At 64.9% G+C, this 22,507-nt stretch overlaps 1 protein-coding gene across 5 annotated transcripts; it reads left to right on the top strand.

The window, feature by feature from the left end:
* The first annotated feature begins 9 nt into the window (after window positions 1-9).
* On the top strand, window positions 10-12,005 carry TACC3 (transforming acidic coiled-coil containing protein 3). 5 transcript variants are annotated; one of them, XM_012531373.3, is made up of 16 exons: window positions 13-496; window positions 2,507-2,669; window positions 2,831-2,973; window positions 4,456-5,325; window positions 5,866-5,941; window positions 6,113-6,266; window positions 8,143-8,195; window positions 8,454-8,557; window positions 8,719-8,944; window positions 9,136-9,240; window positions 9,848-9,924; window positions 9,999-10,042; window positions 10,536-10,696; window positions 11,359-11,465; window positions 11,553-11,673; window positions 11,803-12,005. In XM_012531373.3, the coding sequence occupies exons 2-16, from the start codon at window positions 2,508-2,510 to the stop codon at window positions 11,866-11,868; spliced, it is 2,469 nt and encodes an 822-aa protein (XP_012386827.1). In that variant the 5' UTR covers window positions 13-496; window position 2,507; the 3' UTR covers window positions 11,869-12,005. The 5 variants fall into 5 exon arrangements, with proteins under 5 accessions (XP_049565397.1, XP_012386827.1, XP_049565396.1 ...); XM_049709439.1 differs by having other exon boundaries at window positions 4,432-5,325; window positions 8,857-8,944; XM_049709438.1 differs by having other exon boundaries at window positions 4,432-5,325.
* Window positions 12,006-22,507: the final 10,502 nt, after the last annotated feature.

Raw genomic sequence — 22,507 nt, 5'->3', positions numbered from 1 at the left:
CAGAAGTTGTGAACTGCCGCGACAGTCCTCGCGAGGGTTTGGATGCTCCTCAGGACCCGCCTTGGTGGCGGTGCTGCACTTGGCCCCACTGCACAGCTGGGGAAACTGAGACTCGGGCGAGCGGCTCTCAGGCCCTGACCTTCCCGCGCAGCCCAGGCGCGTCCGCAGCAGAGCCCGAGATTCCCGGGCGACGGCGGGCCCCGCAGTCGCTGCCCGCCCGCGTACGGCCTTTCCTCTACGCCCGCCTAGCGAGCTGCGGTTACCGAGAAATCCGGCGACCGCCGCGCCCAGCGTGCCGTCACCCCGGAAGCGGAACCTCCTCGTGGGCGTGACCTGTGACTCGACCTCCCATTGGCTGGCGGCGCCCGTTCGTCCCGCCCCATCCACGCGCTGATTGGCCGCGCGCGCCAACCGTCGGTATTTGAATCGGCGGCGGGCAGAGGGGCTCCCGGACTCCTCGTCTCCCGCTCCCTTGGTTCCGTGCGGCGGCCGACAGGTAAGGCGGTGGTGGGGTCCGGGCTCGGGGCTCCGGTCCCGCCTCTGGCCTGGCCTCGGGTCTCTGCCTGCCGTGCTGGCGGCCACCCTGGACGTGGGCCTACGCCCCCTCCGGCTCGTCCCGCGGCTCCGCCCTGCCCGCCGTTTGGGCCCCTCCTCAGGGTCCTCTCTCGACTGCCTTCGTCCCGCCCGCCCGGGCGCAAACGGAAGCGGAGCCGATGGGCTCCCGCCCCTGCGTCTAGAGACGCCTGGTGGCTCCTATGTCGCCCTCCAGGAGGCCCCTCCGGCCCGCTGCGCCGGCCTCTCCTCTCCCTATCCCGGTGACCTCGTCCAGCCGCAAACCGCCCGTGGCTGTGACCTGCAGAGACACGTCTCCTCCTCTGAATACCCGCGGGCTTGCAGCTCTGCGCCAAAGGCAGGCCTCCTAGTTCCGGCCCCTCCTTTGGGCGCAGCCCCACCTGAGAGCCTTCACCGACTCCTGCAGCACCTGACTCCTGACGCACCTGCTTTGGAAACCTGGGCTCCACGCTCCCCGCCCCGCTGATTCCGGAGAACCCGCTCGCCCCCGGCCACCAGCCCTCCTCCCCGCCTGGCCCGGGTCCCTCTGCTCAGGAGCCCCCTCCGTGGCCCCATCATTATAGAAGCCAAAGCCCTAAAGGCTGCTGTCATTGCTCTCCCACCTTCCCCAGGCGACGGGGGTCTTCCGACTTGATGTCTCCCTTCTGTGTCCTCCAGCCATCCAGCCCCCTTCCCCGTTTTACCCCGTTGCTCAGGCCAAACCTAACAGTGACCCTTGGCTTGGGCGTATCTTGCCCGCTTCCACACGGCAGGTGCGGGCTGCTCTCGAGCCAGGGCAGACCACTCCACCCTGGCGCGGTGCCAGAGCTCTGGCCGCCCCCTTCCCTGTGAGCCCTCCCTGTTCACACGCAGCGCCCTTCCAGGTGGCTCGTCACCCTGACCTCCCACGCTGAGCTCACCTCTTTTCAGGACACCCTTTCTCTCCCTGCCCCAGCCACCCGGTCTCTTCCAGGCACAGTCCCCAGGGCCCCCACTGCCAGCAAGGACCTGTAGTGCCCCGGGCAGGTCAATGCCCAGTGCTCTGGTGTCTCCGAAGTTGGGAACGCCACGGTGTTGACCATTATGAGGGCTTCGGAAGGAGGAATGGGATTGTTCTAGAACCTCCTGGGCCCCACTGGAGGCCCCTGGTGCAGAAGCTCCTCGACTCCCCCCAAGTGACTCTGCACCTGCTGCTTGTTCCTTCCTCTAGCTCCTCCTCTGAGCCTCGGCCCTCCTGACGCCCTAGTCCAGTCCTTGTTTCCCAGCCCCGTGGGTGGACAGCAAGCTGCTGTGCCCTTCTGCTTCACTTTTTTTTTAATTCTCTTTTTTCTTTCTCCTTCTCTCTCTTTTTTTATTTTTTTGAAATAGCATTTTATTGCATTACTTTTTCATTTATTTACCTTGGCTGTGTCGGGTCTTAGCTGCAGCATGCAAACTCTTAGTTGCAGCTTGCATGCGGGCTCTAGTTCCCTGACCAGGTATCGAACCCAGGCCCCCTGCATTGGGAGCGCAGAACCTTACCCACTGGACCACCAGGGAGGTCCCCCCTCCTGCTTTGTTGTCCACTAACTTGGCAGCTGCTCCACCTCTGACGCTGAGGCCTGTGGGGAGGCCCAGGCTTCCTCTGCCCCTTGCAGTTTTGCCACAGATCAGCTCCTATCTGTCTCCCAACTTTTACCCACAAAGTTCGAGTTATTTCGAGCTCTTGGGTCTTCCTTCTTGCCCTGTGGGCTGAAAGCCCCTCTAGCTCTTGCTCCTGGGAGGTGGCAGCTCCCCCAGAGCAGGATGGGGACTGCCTGGCAGAGGACACACTGCCTGAGGTGTGACCCACCTGTGCAGGAAGGCGGACGTCCTCCTTGCAGCACTGTGGGGTCAGCTGTCACTTTCACATATGTGCGTCCAGACAACGCGGTGTCACTGCCCTACTCCTGACACAAAACTATCTCCTTTTCAGAATGAGTCTGCACGTCTTCAGTGACGAAAATGTCACTGGTGACAAAAGTACAGAAAACTGCGACTTCCTGTTTTCACCACTGGAACTTACCGGAAGATCATCTGTTCTCCGTCTGTCACAGAAAGAAAACGTACCACCTAAGACCACAGCCAAAGCTATGAAGGTAAGCACGTCTTGCCTCTGCGTACTATCTACCGTGCGTCACACATGAGGTCACCTGCTTTCCTGGTGACTTACTGAGCTGGCAGGGCAGGGCATGGTGCTGCCAGCGTGGTGCTTGCAGACTTGAATTATTGAACAGCTGCCCTCCTCCCTCCCCGACAGGTTACTTTTCAGACACCTCTGCGGGATCCGCAGACACACAGGATTTTAAGTCCCAGCACGGGCAGCAAGCTTGAAGCTTGCTTTGCTCTGGGCGACACCATTGGACTAGAAAACTGTCATCAAGTCTGGACCCAGAAAGAGAAGTAAGTATTGGCACTGTTTGACGTACTGCAATTTGTAACCTCTCCGATGGACTTGGCAGGAGAAGTCTGTTTCACCCGCCACATCTGGTTGGGCTCCTCCTGGTCTCCGCTCTGGGTCTGTGTAGTGTGCGGCCCAGAGCACCGCCGAAGTCGTTTGTTGTTGGAAAAGTGAATAATAAGACAGGAAGTTTAAACTTCACATTCTGCTCCTCTGTTGTGCTCTTGCCAACAAATTGGCCTTGGTTTTGTTTCTCTAACTTCATGAAATGTCCTGGCCGAATCTCCAAGGAGGGACGCTCTGTGATTTTGCTTCTTTTTTAGCATTCCACTGGGGTCTCCTGCTTGCCGGTCCGTCTCCTGTCCTCAGCGGCAAGCCCTGGAGAAAGCTTACAGATAGCTCTTACCGCTAAAGGCAGAGGAACCCGTGTGTTGTGTAATCTGACCAGAACACGTGTGGCCTGACGAGTCAGATTTGAAACACTTGACTTTAACCAGCAGAAGCTTCTTTGCAGCCTCGCCTGGCATTAGGTGGTTGGCTTGCGTGAGGTGGTCGACAGTGTGAATGCCAAGGCTTTTCCTGCCTCCGTCTGGAGACGAGGACCCTGGCGGTGGCCCTTCACCCCCAGATGAGGCTGAATTAACCCGGCTGGCGCCCCCAGGGACCCTCTACATCCAGAGTGGGAAGGGGCCTCACTGGCACATTTCGTTCTGACTTTTGCTGACTTAAACTGTTCAAAACTTGCTTTTTCTTTTAAATGGATTTCAGATGTGCAGAGAAAGGTATAAAAGCAAAAGGTCACTAACATACCCTTCACCTCGCTCCAGTGAAATGTCCTTGTGCCGAGTATCTCCCCATGGCTGGAAACTCCTCAAACCGGAATCTCCCCCTCTCCCCAGGTTTCCTTGCTACTTTTCAACTTCAATTTTTTAGTTTTCATTTTGAGATTCAGCTGAGTGAGATTAGAGTCACTCAAATACTGTTCTTTTGTAACAATCCCCAGGAGGGAAGGGAAACCCAGCCGTTCAGATGCTGCCTCCTGGCCCCTGGGTCTGAGCTGCTCCAGCCACAGAGCAGGGGCGTGGAGGGGCCAGGAGGACCCGGGAGCTGGGCCCTGCTCCTTGTGAAGTCAGCGTCCTTGACCTGGCCTTTCTCTCTCCAGCGGGAAGCCTGACCCTGGTGTGCCCTGACTGTCCCTGGCCGCGTAGCTGGTGGTCCCCAACCAAAAGGGGAAAATAGGCCGGCATGGAGGACCTCAACCTTGGCTGTTGTCAGTCAGGTTCCTCCTCTCTCTCAGTCACCTGTGTCTCTAGGTGGCCCGCCAGCACTGAGTTGTGGGAACGTACTTGTGAAGGTTAATCTTGAGGAGAGGGTTGGCCAAATGCTCTTTTTTTTTCCTGTGTTTAGCTAATGTTTTCACGTGGACTAAAATCTAACTAAAAACCTAACTGGTTCTTTAGTGTTAACTACGTCTTTCTAAAAAGCCAACAGTTCACCAAGGAAACAGACACTAGAACGACCAATGGAATTCTCCAGAAACCAGCAGTGGCCGATGCCAACCCCGCTTCAGATCACATGAGACCGGCCTCTGACGACAGGCATCGCAGCGGGCCCTCCTCGGCTCCCCAGGCCTGCCTGGATCCTGCAAGCTCTTCCCAGATGCCCGAAAGTGTTGAAACCCCAGAGGCATCTCCGGGACAAACGTCAGGCAGCCCTGAGCCCACCCAGGAAGAACACGTCCATCCTCATTCCTTAGAGGAAAGTGCTACCTCTACCTCCACAATTCTAGAAGACCCTCCCGGGATGGCATCCCAGGACAGAACAGAGGACCCGCTGAGAGCCACAGGAGAAAACTCGAGCGGGCTCCCTGCGCCCTCTGCCGGGGCCGCTTCAGCTCCTGGTACCCACCCCGGCGGAGCCCGCGGAGCAGAGCCCCTCGTGGACCTGCCTAGCGAGGCCCCAGCTGGCCCCGTGGAGGCTGGAGGTGCCACGTTCCCCAGTCCTCAGAAGGAGGAGGCCGAAGGGCAAACGGCCGACTCTTTGAGGAGTGAGCCCGTAAGGCTGGAATTTGACTTTTCTGACGGCACCATCAAAGGGCCGCCCCCACTGAGGAAACGAGGGAAGACCCCGGCTCTCAGACCTCCCTCGAGGAGACCAGAGGCGAGGCAGGAAAAGGAGGAAAAGGCCCTCGTGGAGGCGGGCGAGGGTCCCGATCCCCCTCCCCGCGGGTCCAACAGCCTGGACCAGGACAAGCTGGACGACCCAGACTGTAACCCCACCAGAGGTGACGGAGAGGCCCAGCCCCCAGAGCACCCCAAGAGCGGGCCGGCCACAGAGGCCTCGTCTCCAAGCCGGTGAGCACGGGGTGGCAGTGGTGGGCACGAGACCAGAGATGCCACCTGCAGCCCTGAGCAGGGGCCCCAGGGCAGCTGCCACAGCTCTTGCGGAATAGCGGGGAGGGGGTGCCCACGCTGTCTGAGATGCGTTCCCTGTGATGCATCCGGAAGGTCTAGCAAGATACCTAGCCGAGAGCCCCAGGATTCCCGCAGCGCAGCTCGGGGGAGCCGTCTCCCGGCGTGAGCCCCGCCTCCCCGGGGACGCCGCTCAGGGGCCGAGGGTGCGCCCAGCTGTCCAGCATCGGCTGCTGTTGCAGTTTCCTGGTAAAAAGGATAAGCGGATCCTTGTGGTTTGCTTTCTCTTGAGTTGAGATGACCTCAGAGTGCCTTGTCTGCTTCTGAGGAGCGATGCTCTTGCAGGCGAGGTCGGGGGATGGCTTTGCGTGGCCACCCGGCTGGGCCTCAAGCCTGGCTCCTGGGCGGGGGGGTGCTGGTGGCAGCTCGGTGCAGGACGGGGGGAGGTGTGGGGCGCGGGCCCTGCTGACCCTGTCTCTTTAGGCAGGTGCCCTTGGCCTCGGCGGATGACACACCGGCGTTGCAGACCTCGGCAGGGACCGCAGAAGCGGCGGGCGAGGTACGGGTGTGGGCGGGCGTCCTCATGCTGTTGCCAAGTCTGCGGGTCGTCACGGGGCAGAGGCAGGCCGGTGGTGCCCGGGGCTGTGGGGTGGGACACGCTGCTTCCCCTGCTCCCCCCACGCCCACTCATCTTGATGAGCCCCTGCGGTGACCCCAACCTCCCTTCCAGGAGGGGACCACAGACGCTTCGGGGGCATCGGCTCCAACCAGCAGCCCGGGCAGCGAGCCACCAACCGTGCCCACTGACCCCACACCCGCAACCCCCCGGGGGCCGGAGCCCGGCCTGGACCTGAGTGGGGAGCACTTCTGGGACCCCGCCGAGGGTACGTCATTCACCCGTCCTCGAGGCCGGGGTGCTAGAACCGTGTTCCATGGTGCCCGCAGGCGGTCATCGTGCGGGCAGCCCCGTCCCCTGACTTGAGTGATTCACGTGGAAACTTCTGGTTTATCAACTATGGGCATTTTCAGGAGAACAGGACTAAGATCTGTGATATTAAAAATATATATATTTTAGGCCAACTTAGAAAAACAGGCAGCAGGCCTGACTGACCCAGGCGGTACAGATACAGACACAGGAGGCAGCGGGAACTCGCTGAATCGAAGTGCTGTTTAAGACGAGACCCCGTAGAGATAAAAGGAGAAGCCCTGCCCATCCACGCACCCTGGATGAGGGGGTGGAAGAGTCGCGGGTCTGACCTGCCTTCAGTGAGGACTTCCAACTGAGGTGCTTTACAGGACAGGAGGCAGCACGCCAGGATCTCTCAGTTTTGGTTACTTAAAACCCCCAGGCCTAGAGAAGGCAGGAGACGAGTGTAGGGTTTCTGTGTGGCAGGGCCATTGTGGGGTCCTCCCTGTGCGGGCGGGACCGGGAACCGTGGATCAGCTCCACTGGGGCAGCCTGCTCCCCGGCCAGGGACCCTAGACACGTGACTCGGGGTTTGTGTCCTGTGATGTTTCCAAGTCCCTCGTGTCACATTGTGTGAGGACTTCCTTTTATGGCTGAGTAATATCCCCTGTGTGGATAGACCGCATCTTGTTTCTTCTTTTACCAGTTGATTTCCACTCTTTGGCTCGTATGAACGAGGCTGCTGGGAACACTCACGTACACGTTTTGTGTGAGCGTACGTTTCCCATCTCTTTGGGGCAGACGTACCCTGAAGGGGACGTGGTAACACTGTGTAACTGTTTGTTCCCCGCGGGGTCTGCACCCTCTACTCTGCCCCCACATGGTTTGACGGTCCGGGTCTGCACCCCACTGTCCCGGTGGGTGTGCAGTGCAGTGTCGGCGTTTCCCTGCTGACTGACGTTGACCGTTCGTGTCTCCTCTGGAGGAGCATCTGCTCGGATCCTTTGCCTGTTTCTTAATTGAGTTGTTTTTTTTCTATTGAGTTGTAAAGATTTCCTGTATAATCTACGTAAGAATTCTTCTTGGGTACATGACTCACAAAAGTTCTCTCCCTCTTTCTTCGTTTGGCTCATCGGGTCTTAGTTGCGGCACTCGGGATCTTCATGAGGGCACCCGGGCTCTGTAGCTGTGGTGCGCGGGCTTAGTTGCTCCGCGGCATGTGGGATCCTAGTTCCCCAACCAGGGATCAAACCCACGTCCCCTGCAGGCAGATTCTTAACCACTGGACCACCAGGGAGGTCCCTCTCTCCACTTTCTCGATGGTGTCCTTGGAAGCACAAACGTTCACTTTGCAGCCCAGTCTGTTCTGCTGCTGCTTGTGCTTTTGGGGTCAATTCTAAAACATCGTTGCCAAATCCAGTGTCGTGGAGATTTGCCCTCATGTTTCCTTCCAAGAATTTTATGGTTTTAGCTCATATATTTAGGTCTTTGATCCATTTTGAGTTAATTTTTGTCTGTGGTGTGAGTGACCCTTAGGTTTTTAAGCAAAGGTCATATTATCAGAAATTAAAGGACTCTTTCAGCGTGGTTTTACACAGTGGTTCTCAACCGGGGCGATTTGGACCCCAGGGGACGCTTCTGGTTGTCACGCCCCCAGGAGTGCTGTCAGCACCCTGCGGGACACGGCACGGCCCCATGGAGCCATACAGCCCCAAGCGTCCTGAGCCTGCGGACAGCAGCCCCGCTCTGTAGCAAAGGGCCATTGGTCAGGGTGGGCGGGGAGGGTGCCGCTCTGAATGCACAGCCGAGTGCTGGCGGTGGGATGCGGCTGGCAGCTGGCGCCTCCCTTTCAGTTCTAGGCACGGGGGCCGAGGTGGATTACCTGGAGCAGTTCGGGGCGTCCTCGGTAAGTTCCCGGCGCCTTCGCGGCGGCCTTTCCTCAAGTGCCAGTCTCAAAAGGGGCTCTTTCTAGAACAGCCCCGGGCCGCGATTCCTCAACCGCGAGCGGTGTCCACGTCTGACCGGACGTGGCGGGCGGCCCGGCTGCTTCCGCCGCTCTGCCCTGCAGGCCACTCGGGTCAGGGCGGCTCCTGGGCGCGACGTGGGGCGGGGCGTGGAGGCTGTCGTGTTGGGGGCCCCGGTGACCCTGCTTCCTTCCCTGCAGTTTAAGGAGTCGGCCCTGAGGAAGCAGTCCTTGTACCTTAAGTTTGACCCACTGCTGCAGGACAGCCCCCGGGGGCCGGCACCTGTGGCCCCGGAGCCCAGCAGGTGCGCTGGGGCGGGCGGGAATCCGATCCACGCAGGCCGTGTGACGATGGGAGTGCCCTGCCGCAGGGAGGGGGGCAGAGACAGTGGCCGGGCCCCAGCTGCCCTGGCCGAGCTCGTAAACAAGTTTGTAAGCGGGTCTGTGCTCTTCTGTGCCCGTGCAGCCCCTCCGACAGCAGAGGTGGGCAGCCTGATAGGCCGCATGGCCCACGTGTCCCGAATATTGACCCCGTGGCCCTGGGGGAGAGTCTGGGCCGACCCCTACGCACGCAGACAGCATGCGTGTTCTCTTCTGGTCTCAGTGCACGGGGCACAGACGCGCATTCCTCGGGAAGCCCCCCGGAGGCCCAGCTGCTGGACCTGGACTTTGCAGGAGCCCCGGACGTTCCCGTAAGTGGTTCATCCCCTCCGTGGTGTAAAGAGACAATTGTTCTAATGGCCCGACTTTCATGTGCTGTGGATCTGAAGGCTTAAGGGGTCTGTTGGGCTGAGGGGGGCTGCACTGTGCCATCTGGGGAGCCGACGGGGCAGAGAGGAGTGCCAGGGGAGCTTGCGGCCCAGCTGGTCTCTGTCGCCTGCAGACGCTCGGCCCAGCTCCTTGTGACCTCGGACCCAGGGCTCCGCTGCTGCCCGTGGGGCCCATTGTGGACGTGCTGCAGTACAGCCAGAAGGACCTGGACACTGCGGTGAGGGCAAGGGGGGGTGAGGGGAGGTGCCCAGCGAGCGGCCCCCACCTGCTGGCTGCAGCCCTGGGCGTGGCACCTGCAGGCTGCTCTGAAGAGCCTTGGGGAGCGGGGTGGCAGCTCTGCGCGCTGGTCTTTTGCTCACACCATGCAGGCAGGGTCGCAGGCGGCCACTCACCGACCCCCGAGCCAGGCGCCCAGGCAGCCGAGTGTCCTGCGTTTCCACCCAGTGTCTCTTGCAGAACCTGTTGGCAAGCGAGGGTCTGGGTGTCTGCTCTGAGCTGCCCAGGGGGTAGCGGCCCCCAAGTCCCCTTGCTGCCTTGGTGATGCCCTGGGTGGCGTCCGCTGGTCCCCTCTCAGGGAGGCCTGTGCGCCGGGCCACGCTGGGCCCAGGAGCTCCTGGCCCCTGCCGGCCGTCTTCGGGCGGTGTCCTCTCTGCCGTGGGGCTCTCCCCCCGCACGCTGCTCTACCGCCCCACCTGTGTCGGGAGGTGTCCCACCCGTGCACCCACCGCACGCTGACCCCCCAGCGCTGCGATGTATGCTGAGTGGGGCGGGAGACCCCAGCACGGGAGGACACTGGCGCCAACTCAGGTGTGTGGTCTGCACAGGTTGGGGCGACACAGAAGGAGAACGAGGCGCTTAGGGTCAGGTGCACGGCGCTGCAGGAAAAGATCCTGGAGATGGGGTGAGTCTGCGTGCTGGCTGCCCAGGACCCAACGACGCACTCTCGGGGCTCATGGCATCTGCTCTCCTCCACAGGAAAATCATGGACGCGTTTGAGGGGACCGTGTACCAGGCGATGGGTGAGTCCCTGGGCTGGGGCAGCTGGCAGTCAGGGAGGCCGGGGGGTGCTGGGCCCCAGGTGCTTATCAGCCCTCAGGTTGGCCGGGCCCCAAGTTGGCATCCGGGGCTGTGGCGGCGAACAGATTGGGTCCCTCCAGTGGGCGCTGCACCCGCGGTCTGACCCCTGCCCCGGGGGCCGTGCGTCCAGCTGCAGTCTCCGTGGGTGCTGGGCACCGGGTGTGTCCGGGCTGGGGCTGGAGGCCCTGAGTGTGGGGTAGGTGTGGCCTGGGCTCTTCAGTCAGGCCCTGGGTTCATTGTCCGCTCCCTCGGCTTCCGGGTGGAGCTGGTGTTGAGGAAACAGCTGTTTTCGGGGCACTTGGGGCCCCCAGGTCCTGCCCTGGAAGGTCCCGAGAGCGGGGCTGGTCAGCGCCCCAGGGGGCCCTCCTAGCGCTGGCCGTCTGTGGCGCCACCTGCTGGCCGCCCGCTGATCCCGGGTGCTGGCCTTCCTTTAAGAGGAGGCTCAGAAGCAGAAGGAACTTGCCAAAGCCGAGATCCAGAAGGTTCTGAGGGACAGAGACCAGCTGACTGCAGACCTGCACTCCACGGAGAAGTCGTTCTCCGACCTCTTCAAGCGGTTTGAGAAACAGAAGGAAGTGATCGAAGGCTACCGCACGGTGGGTGCCCGGCCGGCAAGAGGCCCCAGGGACGGCGGGGTCGGCATTGTTGCCAGTGGGGCAGCGTGACAAGCAGGGACGGGGAGAGGCTGGGGGCCTTGCAGGAAGAGGGGGTGAGCTGAGCCTTGGTGTTGAGTCTGGGAAGAAAGGAGAGGCCCCCCCGGGGGTGTGGGCCCCAGGCTCCAGCCCTCCTCCTACCTGCACTCTCAGCTCTCGGCTTTGTCGCCTACTGCCGGACATGCGTGCCCACGAGGCTGTCCCTGTGTGGCCTGCACAGAGACTGCTGTGTCCAGATGTTCCCTGCCGCTGCTGTCTCCCTCCTGGGGCAGCAGGAGACCCGGCCCCCAAAGCACAGGGCTGGGGGGCAGGAGGGCAGGGGCTGTTCCGTGGACCTGGGGCCCGGCCTGCTTTCCCCCGAGGTGCCTGGACATAGGGCTCTTGTGTGCCGGGCAGGGTCCCCTCGGGGGCGGGGGGTCAGGCCCCGCATCCGGAGGCCTCCTGAGCCGCGGGATGAGAGGAGGCCTGGGGCTGTGTGAGTGCTGGCGTCTCTGGAAGGAAACGGGAAGAGCTCTTCCCCTGTAGCCTGGCCCACTGCTGCTCCACGAATGACCCAGAGAGCCTGGGCCCTGAGCTCAGGGCTCAGCGTCTGCTCTTCCTTCCAGAATGAAGAGTCGCTGAAGAAGTGTGTTGAGGATTACATAGGCAGGATCGAGAAGGAGGGCCAGAGGTACCAGGCGCTGAAGGCCCACGCGGAGGAGAAGCTCCAGCTGTGAGTGTCAGGCGGGAGGGTGCAGGAGGCTCCCTCGGGAGGGGTCTGGTCCCCCGTGGGCTCAGCCCAGCCCCTCTGCTGCTCCAGGGCGAACGAGGAGATCACCCAGGTCCGGAGCAAGGCCCAAGCGGAGGCCCTGGCGCTGCAGGCAGTCCTGAGGAAGGAGCAGATGCGCGTCCACTCGCTGGAGAAGGTCGTTGAGCAGAAGGTGGGCACAGGGGACCCACGGGTCCAGGCGGAGTGGGGGAAGAGCAGCCCTCCTGGTTCTAGAAGCTCTGGCCCTGCTCCCAGCTCCGAGCGCTGGGAGAGATCTAGGGATTTGATTCTCCTCCTTCAGACTAAAGAAAACGATGAACTGACCAGAATCTGTGACGACCTCATTTCCAAGATGGAGAGAATCTGATGTGGCAGCCCCGACCTGTGCCGTCCCCCGGTCTGTCTGTGTGTCTGCCTGTCTGGGTTTTTCTTCTCTGTTAACCTCAACTCGTTTTTAAACTAGGTTGCTTTAGGAAGAATAAATAAAGTTTCCCTTAAGTCTAAGCAATAGAGCTCTCCTGGTCTTCGTTAAAGGGACAGTTTCTGGCTGAACCGACCACAGCTGCTGTCCCCTCTGTGCCTTTGGCCCTTCTCTGCCCCGCACCTCACAGCTGCCCGAGGGGTAGGTGGGTGGCTGGGCGGGCGGGCAGCCCCTCCCGGGGGTCAGCCGAGTGGGCTCCGGCCCCACCCCATCTGCCTGGTCGGCTCTGTGGTCAGGGGTGGGGGCCGTGTCTCTGCCTCGGCCACAGATCAGAGTCCAGACAGACTCGAGTCTTCGAGGAAGAAAGCCAACCAAGGCAGCCACGCGGCAGTTGGCTTTGTGTCACCTGGCGAGGCCGCAGCCCCTGGTAGTCGAACACTCACCGAGATGTTCAGGGTGTTTGTAGCCATGCCAGGTTCACGCCTGCCGTGGTAGCGCCGACCTGTCCTCGGCGGTGTGGAGGCCTCCTCCAGCCCACAAGGGAGGAGGGGTCCGTCTCGGGACCAGCAGCTCCCGCCTGGGTTTCCAGCCTGCCGGCCTGCCCCCCAGTAGGACCCCACAGTCTCCTGAGACAGACCCGAGAAGACGGAGGGGGCGAAATGTTCGAGGGCAGGTGGGTCTCCTCTGGCTGTCTCTCTGGAGAACCCTCCGTGGGCAGACATTCGAAGCTCCTAACAGAAGCTCTGCCTCCAAAGGCTCAGAGGTAAGAACGTCTCAAAGTGGGGGGTCTGAGTGTGCACCCCCAGCCCCAGTGGGCCGCGTCTCAGCCCCTCAGGGCCTGCTCCAGAGGAGGGGCCCGCAGTACATGCTCACTGGACCCTTGGACACTGGCTGCAGCACTGTCCTTATCATGGTCCCTTGCTCACTGAGGGCAGGGGGAACGCTTGGAGGGTGGAGGTGAGGCCCTGGCACGGGTGCAGTGGGGGCCAGACAGCCCCCGGGAGACCCTCTGAACTGGGCAGGTCCCAGCCTGCAGGGCATCAGGGGACCCGGGACACAGGCGGGCAGAGAGCTGGCCAGACTGGTCTCTGAAACTCTGAGCCCTGGAGCCATTCCTCAGTCTGCATGTCCACCCTATTCCTGGGGGCTGCTGGACAGGCAGAGGACACCAGTCCCGAGGGGAACCTCCGACACAAGGGCGCTTTCCCCTCAGGGAGCCCCCACACCAACCACTGCCTCCACCCCAGCCCCATACCAGAGGCCCGCCCCACCCCCCGCATCTGCCCCCCCCCAGCATCCCGGTTCCCTCATCCGCCCCCCAGCATCCCCGCCCCCGCATCCGGGCCCCCCCGCATACCGACCCCGCATCCCAGCATCCGGGCCCCCGCATCCGCCCCCCCTCGCATCGGCCCCCCGCGTCGGCCCCCCAGCATCCCGCCCCCAGCATCCCAGCGCCAGTGAGGGACGGACCCGCGGTGGGCTGCAGCGACATGCTGGCCACCACCAGGGGTCGCTGCCGGCCATGGGCTGCAGCACGGGGACAGGAACCTGAGGACAGTCCCACTGAGGAGCGCCCCCTCCGTGGGCCCCTGGGGCACACAGCGCATTTGTCCTCAGCACGTCAGAGTGACAAAAGGCCAGGCAGGAGCCCAGGCTCCAGGCCCCCCACGGCCCCCTGTGCTCCAGCCCCACCATCTCCCCTGTCCCTGTGGCACCTCCTGTCCGGCCTCCTGGGACCCCTCTGGGTCCCCCAACTGCCCCCATTCTCAGTACAACTGCCAGAGGGTCATTTTCTAACCAGAGTCCCACGCGGTCCTCGTGTGGCTCCCGGCGTCAGGGCCAAGCCCCTGGGTGGGCCAGCAGGACCTTGCCGCAGGGCCTCTGCGTAAACCTCTGCGTAAACACCTCTCTGCGTAAAAGCCACTACTTGGAGGAGCATCCTTGACACGCCCGACCCAGCCAGGCGTGGCTGGGGCACTGGCTCCAGGGGCCCCCCACCAGCCCCCCCCAGGCCAGCCCCAGGACTGGGCCCTCCGGAAAGGAGGCTGGAGGCCCTCGAGGCCTAAGCATACGTGCTCTTCTTACGTAGCGGCCTCCTCTCAGCCTCCTGCAGGCAGGCCCGCTGCCCATGATGACCGGCTTCTCTGCTCAGGGGTCTCTGATTCCTCACCACGCTGGGCCCCCTCCCCAGAGTGACTCAGGCTCCTGCTCTCCGTGTGCCGCCCCCAAACCCTGGAGCCCCTTCCCCACTCCCACCCCATGCCACGCCTCTCTGCATAGGAACCTCCATTTCACCCCCTGCCTCAGCACAGGGGCCCCCATCCTGCTCCCGGATAGGCACCCCCCATCTCACTTCCACCCCAGAAAGAAGTGGGACACACTCCCACCCGGGGGGAGTTTAGAAGCTGACAAGCTACCAAAGCCTGCGGAGGACGTTTCACAGATAAAGACGCTGAGCTCACAAGGACCAGTGGCCAGCAGCGGGATGCGGGTGTGGGCAGCCCCTCTTCTGCCTGGGAGGAGCCACAGGGGCCTGGGTGGGCAAGGGGCAGGACGGGACCTGCAGCTCCCGGGCCCACCCGCCACCCCGCTGCAGCTCCCCGGCGTCCTTACGTCCCTCAGCTTTGCCTGGCCGAGAGGGCATGGTGGCCACACGGCTGCAGGGACGCACTGCTGTTTGGGGGGTCAGGGCTGCTCTGACAGGGCCTGGAGGGGCAATCTCCGCACCCAGCTCAGCCTGCCTGGCCTCTCTGGCCACTCCAAGGGCCGCCCAGGGCCCCGTCCCCAGCTGGGGCCTCTGAGCCAGGCCAGGCATCTGCCCAGAGAAGGCCACAAGGGGCAGCTGGCCACGCTGAGGACACGGGCCGCCGGGCAGCGTCCTGGGCCAGGAGCCTCGTCCTGGACAAAGGGGCCTTGTGTGGCTGAATGGGTGTTTATCCTGGAGGCCGAGTCAACTTAGGGCTGCGAGGCCGGGTGGGGGCCCTGGCACTGGGCTCCCGAGGGTAAACATGACCCGAGCCGGGCACGCAGCCGCGGCCTGGGCTTCCGCACCCCTGCGCCCCTGCACATCGTCGCCGCGGGCCAAGGGGCCTCCTGCCAGGGCGGGGACGGCGGAAACGGAGCTGTCCTGGGGCCGCGGCCCAGGCCTCCTTGCTGAGCGGGAGGGAAGAATTATCAGACACAGGGTCAGCGAGCCCCTCCCCGCGGTGTGGTGGGGACCTGGAACCCCACTGTTAAGGAACAGATGTTTGTGTCCCCCCAAAATTCACGTGTGGAGGCCCTAACCCCAAGGCGATGGAATCAGGAGGTGGGGGAAGATTAGGGCTGGTCCCCGTGATGGGGCCAGTGTCCTTACGTGAAGAGGAAGAGACCAGACCTCTCCGCCCTCACTGTGAGGGCACAGCGAGAAGGCGGCCGTCTGCAGGCCAGGAAGCAGGGCCTCGCCCTGAAGCAAACCGGCTGCCACCCTGATCTTGAACCTCCAGCCTCCGGGACTATGAGGAAATAAACGTCTGCTGTTTCAGGCCCCCAGCGTGTGGTATTTTGTTGTGGCAGCACAGCAGACTAAGACCCCCGCCACCACTGGGGCCGCCTAGCCCGAGGCCCCCCACTGCCCGCCTGTCCTCACCGCGAGCTGGTGCCCCACCTCATGAAGAAGCCCAGGTCTGCGGGGCACCACCGCCCACCCCTACCCCCGAGAGGGTCACCTGGGGCCACCCTGGTTGGTCTCGGTCCTTTCAGTGGGCTTCGCCTGGGCCCTCTGTGGCCAGGGGCTGCCAGCCACATGGCTGAGTCCCCGGGGGGGATGGGAGCGCGGGGGACTGGCCAGAGCAGACGGACCACCGGGCTGCCCCCCGAGCCCCACCCTCCGTGCCCCCGCCTGCCGGTCCCCCGGACTCCCTCCAGCCACAGCCTCCCCCAAAGTCAGGTGACGCCTCCACTCAGTGACCCCCAGCCAAGGCTGAACCCCAAACTCCCCTCGGCCCTTCCTAGTCCTAGCGAATAGGGCTGCGGCACGGCCAGGCAAGGGTGCAGCCACCCCGCCCTCTGGGAAGGACCCACGGGTGGCATCTGCGCCCGTGTGTGCCCGTGTGACCCGGGCATGCAAACCTGGAGCCCCGCCCACTGGCCCCTTGGGCCGCCCCGGGTGTGCCGGGCTCATCCTATGGGAGGTCCCAGAGGGGATGGCCCAGAAGAGCCGGGGCCGCCCGGGAGGCAGAGAATGCTGGGGAGCAGCCGGGCCGCAGGGGTTGCACGAGGTCAGGGCAGGAGCACCCTGACCCGGCTGAGGCTCTCCGGGGCTGTGCTGGGCCGTGTCCGCGAGGTGGATGGCACACCTGCGAGGCTGGGCGTGTGGGGACAGGTATTCACTTCCCGGCCCTGGCTCCCGGCCCCAGATCCCAGGCCCCCTGTGCTCCCCTGGCCCGGCTCTCCAGACCCCCAGGTTCCACGACGCCCCCAAGCCCCGACCCAGGCTGTCGTGGCCGCCTGGGAGCCGTTGAGCGCAGGCGGCCTGCAGGGGGCGCTGTGGGGCCGGCCTGAGACTCCGGACTAGCATTGACCACGTCGTCAGCTCCGTCCAGCCTGGCCTCCTGAGCCCGGGTCTCCCGGACCCTCACCGTGGGGAGTCGAGGGGCCGCCTCCTTATTGCCCTGCCCAGCTTTTGGGGGTGGCTGTCCTCCCCTCCCCCCCCCCGTCCTTCAGACCCGTGTGCCTGGCCCAGTACCCAAGTTTGTGGAGGGCAGGCCCAGCCACTACAGAGGGGCCAGCGGGCAGGGCCCCGGCCCAGGGCAGGTGGGGGGCTGGCCACCCCAGGCAGCATCACCGCTGGGGGTCTGGGCAAGCCCGGGTGGGGCTGTGAAAACGTCTACGGCAGGCCCTGCCCCTGCTGCCTCCTCCCCAGCCCAGTCCCTGTCCGGTGGTTTTCTGGGCGACCCCACGGTGGGGTGGATGCCGCACCCACCATCCAGGCACACGGAGTGCCAGACTCGTGGCCCTCACTTGCCTAACAGACTCCACGGAGAAACTGCCCCACCCCAGACCTGGCGGTGGGCACCAGCTACACAGCACTCGGGTGTTCGTAGAGAGGACGGGCGGCTGGACGGGCACCCAGAGCCTCCCTCAGCTTCCCCGGCTCCAGGGCTCCTGCCCGCAGCGGACGGGATGACGTGACATGTGCCTGAGGAGTGGAGGGGTGAAGGGGCGAATGAATGAGCAAGCCAGGCTGTGCCTGGTGTGGGGGCAGCCAGGTCCCCACGGGTGCTGTCCTCTGAGCGCCCCGTCGTGCTGGAGGACTGTCCCTCCCCTGTCCCCCTTTCGTGCCCTGGCTCCCCTCTGTCCACCCCTGGTGTCCACTCCTGAGTGGGGGTTAGGGGCGCTGACCAGGCCCACCTGGCTCAGGGTGGAGATGGGGGCCGGGGGACTGTGTGGAGGGGCACCGTCAGGTATTCTGACGGGGGCGCGAGCATGAGACCCAGAGCCCGGGCTGGACCTGGCAGGAAGCGCCCCTGTGTGGGGCAGGGGGCTGCCTTGGGTGTCTGCGGGTGGGCGGCTGGACAGCACCTGGCCTGCTCTCTGCCCCCCACACACCCCGCCCTCCGTCTGGACCGGGCCTGCCTGAGGGCGCGTTCCGGCAGGAGCCACTGCGTGGGCAGAGTCCAGGGAGGGGTCTGAGGCAGGGAGGGTGAGGGTCCTGCAGAGCGCCGGGGTCACAGGGAGCCCGAGGCGTCCCACAAGAGGGCGCCCTCTCCTGGAATGCCGGGCCTGGCGGGGTGAAGGCCAGCGAGGACAGTGCCCCTGGCTGGGCTGCAGTGTCTTGGCCTCCCGGCTGTGATACAGCAGCAAAGGGGCCCCGGGGCTCCCACCAGGGCGCCTCGTGACCTGCCCAGAGCGAGGCCGAGGCCGTGCCCGCCCCCTCCCAGGGCCCAGGGGGAGAGGTGGGGCAGGGGCCGTCAGCTCCGGGTAGACCCCCATCCAGACCCCTACCAGCCACCAAGCCCGTGGTCGCCAACAGTCCGTGAGGGGTGGGACCCTGAGACTCCAAGGCTGCTTCCCACTCTTGGCCATTCGTTCCTTTATTCACATGACAAACATGTGCTGAGCACCTTCTCTGTTCCAAGCACCCTTCCAGGCCCTGGGGGTCAGCGGGGGACAGACTGGTCCAGTCCCTGTCCTGGTGGAGCCGACCTTCTGGCTGGGCTGGGGTGGGGGGAGCAGAGTGAAGGAACAGACAAGCAGGTAGGGAATGTGTCAGGGGAGGGGGTGACAGTGCCACGGCGGGGGGACAGAGTAGGGGGAAGGGGAGTAGCTGCATCATGGCGGCAGGGGGTTCCAGGCACCCCTGCAGCCAGTGAGGTCCAGCCGCTTCTTCACAGCGGCCCCCGCCCCGTCCCTACACACCTCTGTCAGGCTTCCCGGCCTGGGGTGCTTTCTCTCCACGCAGGCCAGCGGGCAGAGGGTCACTGGTGTGTCCAAGGCCAGAGCAGCAGGCAGCACAGGAGAGGGGCCAGGGTGGGCTTACCTCCACCCGGGGCAGGGCGGCTGGCCAGGCTCGACCACAGGGCGCAGGCCACCCCCACCCCAGCTGGCCCAGCAGCTCCTGTGCCCTGGAGAGCGGTTGGACTGGCACGGCACTGCCCCTCACCCTCTCCATGCTGCACGGAGGTCACGGGCCAACGACCTGCAGGCTCCTTGGGCCTGGAAGGTGGCCTCACACCAGGGTCCAGCCCACCCACTGCAGCCACCGACGACCCCACAGCACAAGGCCCGGGAGGTGGGCTTAGGGGTTCCCTTCACTGCCCGTGAGCAGAAGGCGAGGAGTCCGAAGGCTCCCTCCAGGGCGGCAGGCTCGGCGTCCAGGCCCGGCCACCCCGCGCTGCCCAAGAGGCCCAGGCCGGCCACTCAGCCCTTCTCCCGGTGGGCGCCCCGCTGTGGGCCGGCCCAGTGTCCGGGGGCTTCCCCGAGGGGCGGGTGTGCCAGGCAGGGACCTGTCTCCTGAAGGCGGTATCTGAAGCCCCGCCTGCCCACCGCCAAGAGGGTGGCCGTGTCCCCTGGGGAGGCCGCGCCCAGCCCGAGAGCCGCTGGGCTAGGCGGGTGCGGCCAGGTGTGCGCCCGCCCCGATGTGCCCACCGCGCCAGGTGCTGGCTCGCCCGCCGGGAGAGTGATCTCATCGCCCCCACAGGGGACGAGACTTGCCCGAGGTCGCGTGGCCATGTCCCCACCCTGCCTCATCACCCGCCTTCCTCCACTTTCTGAGGGGTCCCGAGCCCACGCGTCCTCACGCGGGGGCAGTGACAACCCAAGCAGGTCCCTGACCAAGGAGCCGAGGGCGGTGGGGCGGCTGGCGGGCACGGTGGGCGGGGGCACAGGCTCCGTGGCACCCGAGGACGCAGCGCCCCGCGGTGCCGGGGGCAGAGGACTCGGGGGGCTGCCTCGCCTGGTCTGGACCCTGGAGGGGAGGCCACCCGAGCCCTGGGCGGAGGGAGGGCCAGGAGGGCGGGCACTTACGGTTGCTGTTGCCGTGTGTCCTGCCCAGCAGGAAGCGCCAGGGGCTCTCCCCGCGGGCTGCCGTCCAGGCCTCCTCGGCGCTTCTGGGAACCCCCTCTCCACAGGCTAGGAAAGCAGGAATGCGCCCTCGCCCTGAGCCCAGGCTTGTCTGGCCCCAGGCGCCCCACCAGGCCCCGCTGACACGCCTCTCTCCTGGCCAGGGACAGCTGAGCGAGGGCAACTTCCTGGAGGAGGCGCCCTGGGACTTGCCAGATGCCAGGGGGAGGCTGGGGGCGAGGACTCGGTGGGGGCTGAGCTTGGGCAAAGTGGGAGGCGGAGGGCACCGGGAACCGGGCGACGTGGCTCTGGGGCCCAGGCCGGGGCTTCTCCCTCCAGCTGTCCCCTCCTCCATGCCAGGCTCTGGACCCTCACACTGAAGTCCCCAGGCTCCTGACCTCCACCTGCGGGAGGGCTCGTGTGGTCCCTCCAGGCCAGCGGTGGTGACAGGGACAAGCACTGGGCAGGCCAGCTGTGCCTCCTGCTCCTGCCTCCAGTCCCTGCACGCAGACCCTGTGTCCGCACCCCCTCGCCGAGCCCTCACCTGCCGGGGGCTCTCAGAGGAGCCCCCCCCCAGAAATGCTCAAGCACTTCCTGCTCAGGAGCCCCCGGCAGCCCGAGAAACTCCGTCCCCACTTGCCAGGGAGGCCCGGTGTGGGCTGGGCGGCCAAGACAGTGCCCTCCAGGCCCAGCCCATGGAGATGCTGGGAGGGCAGTGGGGACCCCGGCGCGAGGCCGCGGGCTCCGGCGCAGGGCTGGGGGACGCGGGCTGGGAGCAAGATGGGTGCCGGTGACTGAGGGTCTCTGAGCCCGCACAACCCCGGGTCAGGGGCTGGGTGGCACGGCCGCACAGGCCGTGCGCTGCCCCACCCCAAACCTGGAGCGATGGCCCGTCCCGGCCACATCCAGCCTGCGCTGCTTGGACAAGGTCCAGTGTGCTACCTGCCCCCGGGGCTTCTTCCCGACGGGAAGAGCCTCGGGGCAGGAGGGCAGGGGCCACAGCCAGGCCACAGCCGGTCGCCCATTCCGTGGCTGAGCAGGCAGTTACCCAGCCTGGGCGCCCGCACTGGCGGTCCCGGGGCCAGGTTTCTGGGGGGCCCGGAGCTGGGCAGCCTCTCCGGCCCTTGCCCCTCCCCCGCCCCGAGGGGCTGTGATGGCAGAGGCTTTGGGCGAGGCTCTCCAGCATCCTCCGGGCCACCTCCACCCCATCCCCAGGCCAGGGGGGAGGCAGGCGGAGACTGGGCCTGTGGCTACCTTGCGCCCCTGAGGGGAGCCAGCCTGAGGGAGGGGGAGGAGCCCCCCAGGGCCCAGCCCACACCTGCCCCTCGGGCTCCACCAGCAGGGGCCACCACTACCCGAGGGTTCGTTTGGCGCTTCTCAGCCCCTGGACCCCTGGGCTGGGGGAGCAGCGGGCCTCGGCCAGGCGGGCACAGCTCTGAGGCCTCCTCTCACCCCAAATCCGCCCTGGGCCACGCCAGCCTTGGGAACAAGATGACCCTCGAATCTCCCAGATGGGTCGCTTCCGGGGTGGGGGGTGAAGCCTGGAGGATGAAGAAGCGGGAGGGAAGGGTGCTCCTGGGGGGGACAGGATGGAGCTGGGGTCTCACCGTCCACCGCTCAGCAGGGCACCCTGTCGGCGAGGGCAGGCTCCTTGCCTGGGGCCTGGGAGCAGCTGGTACAGAGGATGCCCTCACGTGGACAGGACCCCTCGGGACAACGGGCAGGGTCACAGTGAAGCCCTGGCCTGGCGGGCCTCCGAGAACCCCCCTGTGGGCTCTGATTCAGGCACTACACAATCTGATGCTCCGGGCCCAGCGTCAGAGCGATCCCGTTTCATACCCAGCCTGGATTCCTCCCCAGACAAGGAAGCAGCATGAAAACCCAACGTATTTTAATTATACCTTCGGGGGCCACGAGCACAATCGTTTCCAGATGGGGACCCCGTTGGCAGCCGCTCTGCGCTGGGCCCGGGGTGGGGGAGGAGGGAGGGCGGGCCAGGCCCCTCTGGGGTGACGGTGGTCCCGGTGGCACAGGGCTCACTGCCCATTCACTGCCCGGATGGATGGGAGTAGCCATCATCGGTCATGATTTCCATTCTATAGATGGGGAAATGGGGGCTTGGACCTGCTGGGCGCAAAGCCTGACACTGAGGGGTCGGTACCCTGACCTGGGGGGCCTTCCAAGCTGGGAGCTGCAGGGGTGGGCTGACCCAGAGCCTGGAGCGGGGGCGCCAGCAGGACCCCAGCGTGCAGGGCCGTGGGCCGTTCACCAAGGCCTGGGGTCAGGAGGGGCCTGGACCACGCTGCCCAGGAGAGGCCATCTCCTGGCTCCAGAGCGGCACGGGCCTCCCACACATCTCCAGCAGCCTTCTCGGCGGGGAGCGAGAACCAGGGCCCGGGCGAGGCGCAGGCTGGCCAGGACCTGGCCGAGGGCACTGAGGGGCAGCGGGAGGCCCAGCCCCAAGGGCAGCGCGCGCACACGGTGGGCCGTGAACGAGCAGGTCGCTGGGCACTCGGCGATGGGGCTTCAGAAGTCTACCAGCTAATAAGATTTGCCCGCTCGGCCTGCCTGGCTCTTCCTGTGGAGACGGCGGCCAGTGTCTGCCTGGAACGCCCCACTTTCTCCCGTCTGGCTGCATCTCCCACCCCAGCTCAGCCCTGCCTCAGTGGGCAGGGCAGCCACGGCCCTGGCTCCTTGTGCGGTGACCAAGGGATGGGCAGGGTGGCGAGGGGCCTCGAGGGGCTGAGAGTTCATTTCTGCTTCTGTGTCCGCCTGTGCACCCCCAGCCTCACCTGCACTCGGCTGGTGGAGACCAGTGGCTCTGGGCTAGTGATGGCAGTGAGGAGGGCGGGAGGCAGACAGCCCTCACCCTCCAGGGTGTTGGTGATGACCAGGCTGGCCCACGCTGGGAGGCAACCAGCCCATCAAACCAGGGGCTCTGGAGCCGGAGCCATGGGTAGTCAGTCCCTGGCTCTACCAGTGCCCGGCCTGTAAAATGGGCACCGGGCAGAGGGTCCCTCCCAGAGTGTCCAGGAAGGTGCAG

This window comes from Orcinus orca, chromosome 4, assembly GCF_937001465.1.
Source record: "Orcinus orca chromosome 4, mOrcOrc1.1, whole genome shotgun sequence".
Taxonomy (NCBI): Eukaryota; Metazoa; Chordata; class Mammalia; order Artiodactyla; family Delphinidae; genus Orcinus; species Orcinus orca.
Note: the sequence above shows the minus strand (reverse complement) of the source record. Positions and strands in the feature narration are given on the sequence as shown.

Bases quoted from the DNA above. Each gene is read 5' to 3' on its own strand.
- TACC3 (XM_049709438.1), top strand. From the start codon at position 2,508: ATGAGTCTGCACGTCTTCAGTGACGAAAATGTCACTGGTGACAAAAGT. The intron at 9,925-9,998 runs GTGAGTCTGCGT...TCTCCTCCACAG, and splicing joins GAAAAGATCCTGGAGATGGG to GAAAATCATGGACGCGTTTG. The intron at 10,043-10,535 runs GTGAGTCCCTGG...CCTTCCTTTAAG, and splicing joins GACCGTGTACCAGGCGATGG to AGGAGGCTCAGAAGCAGAAG.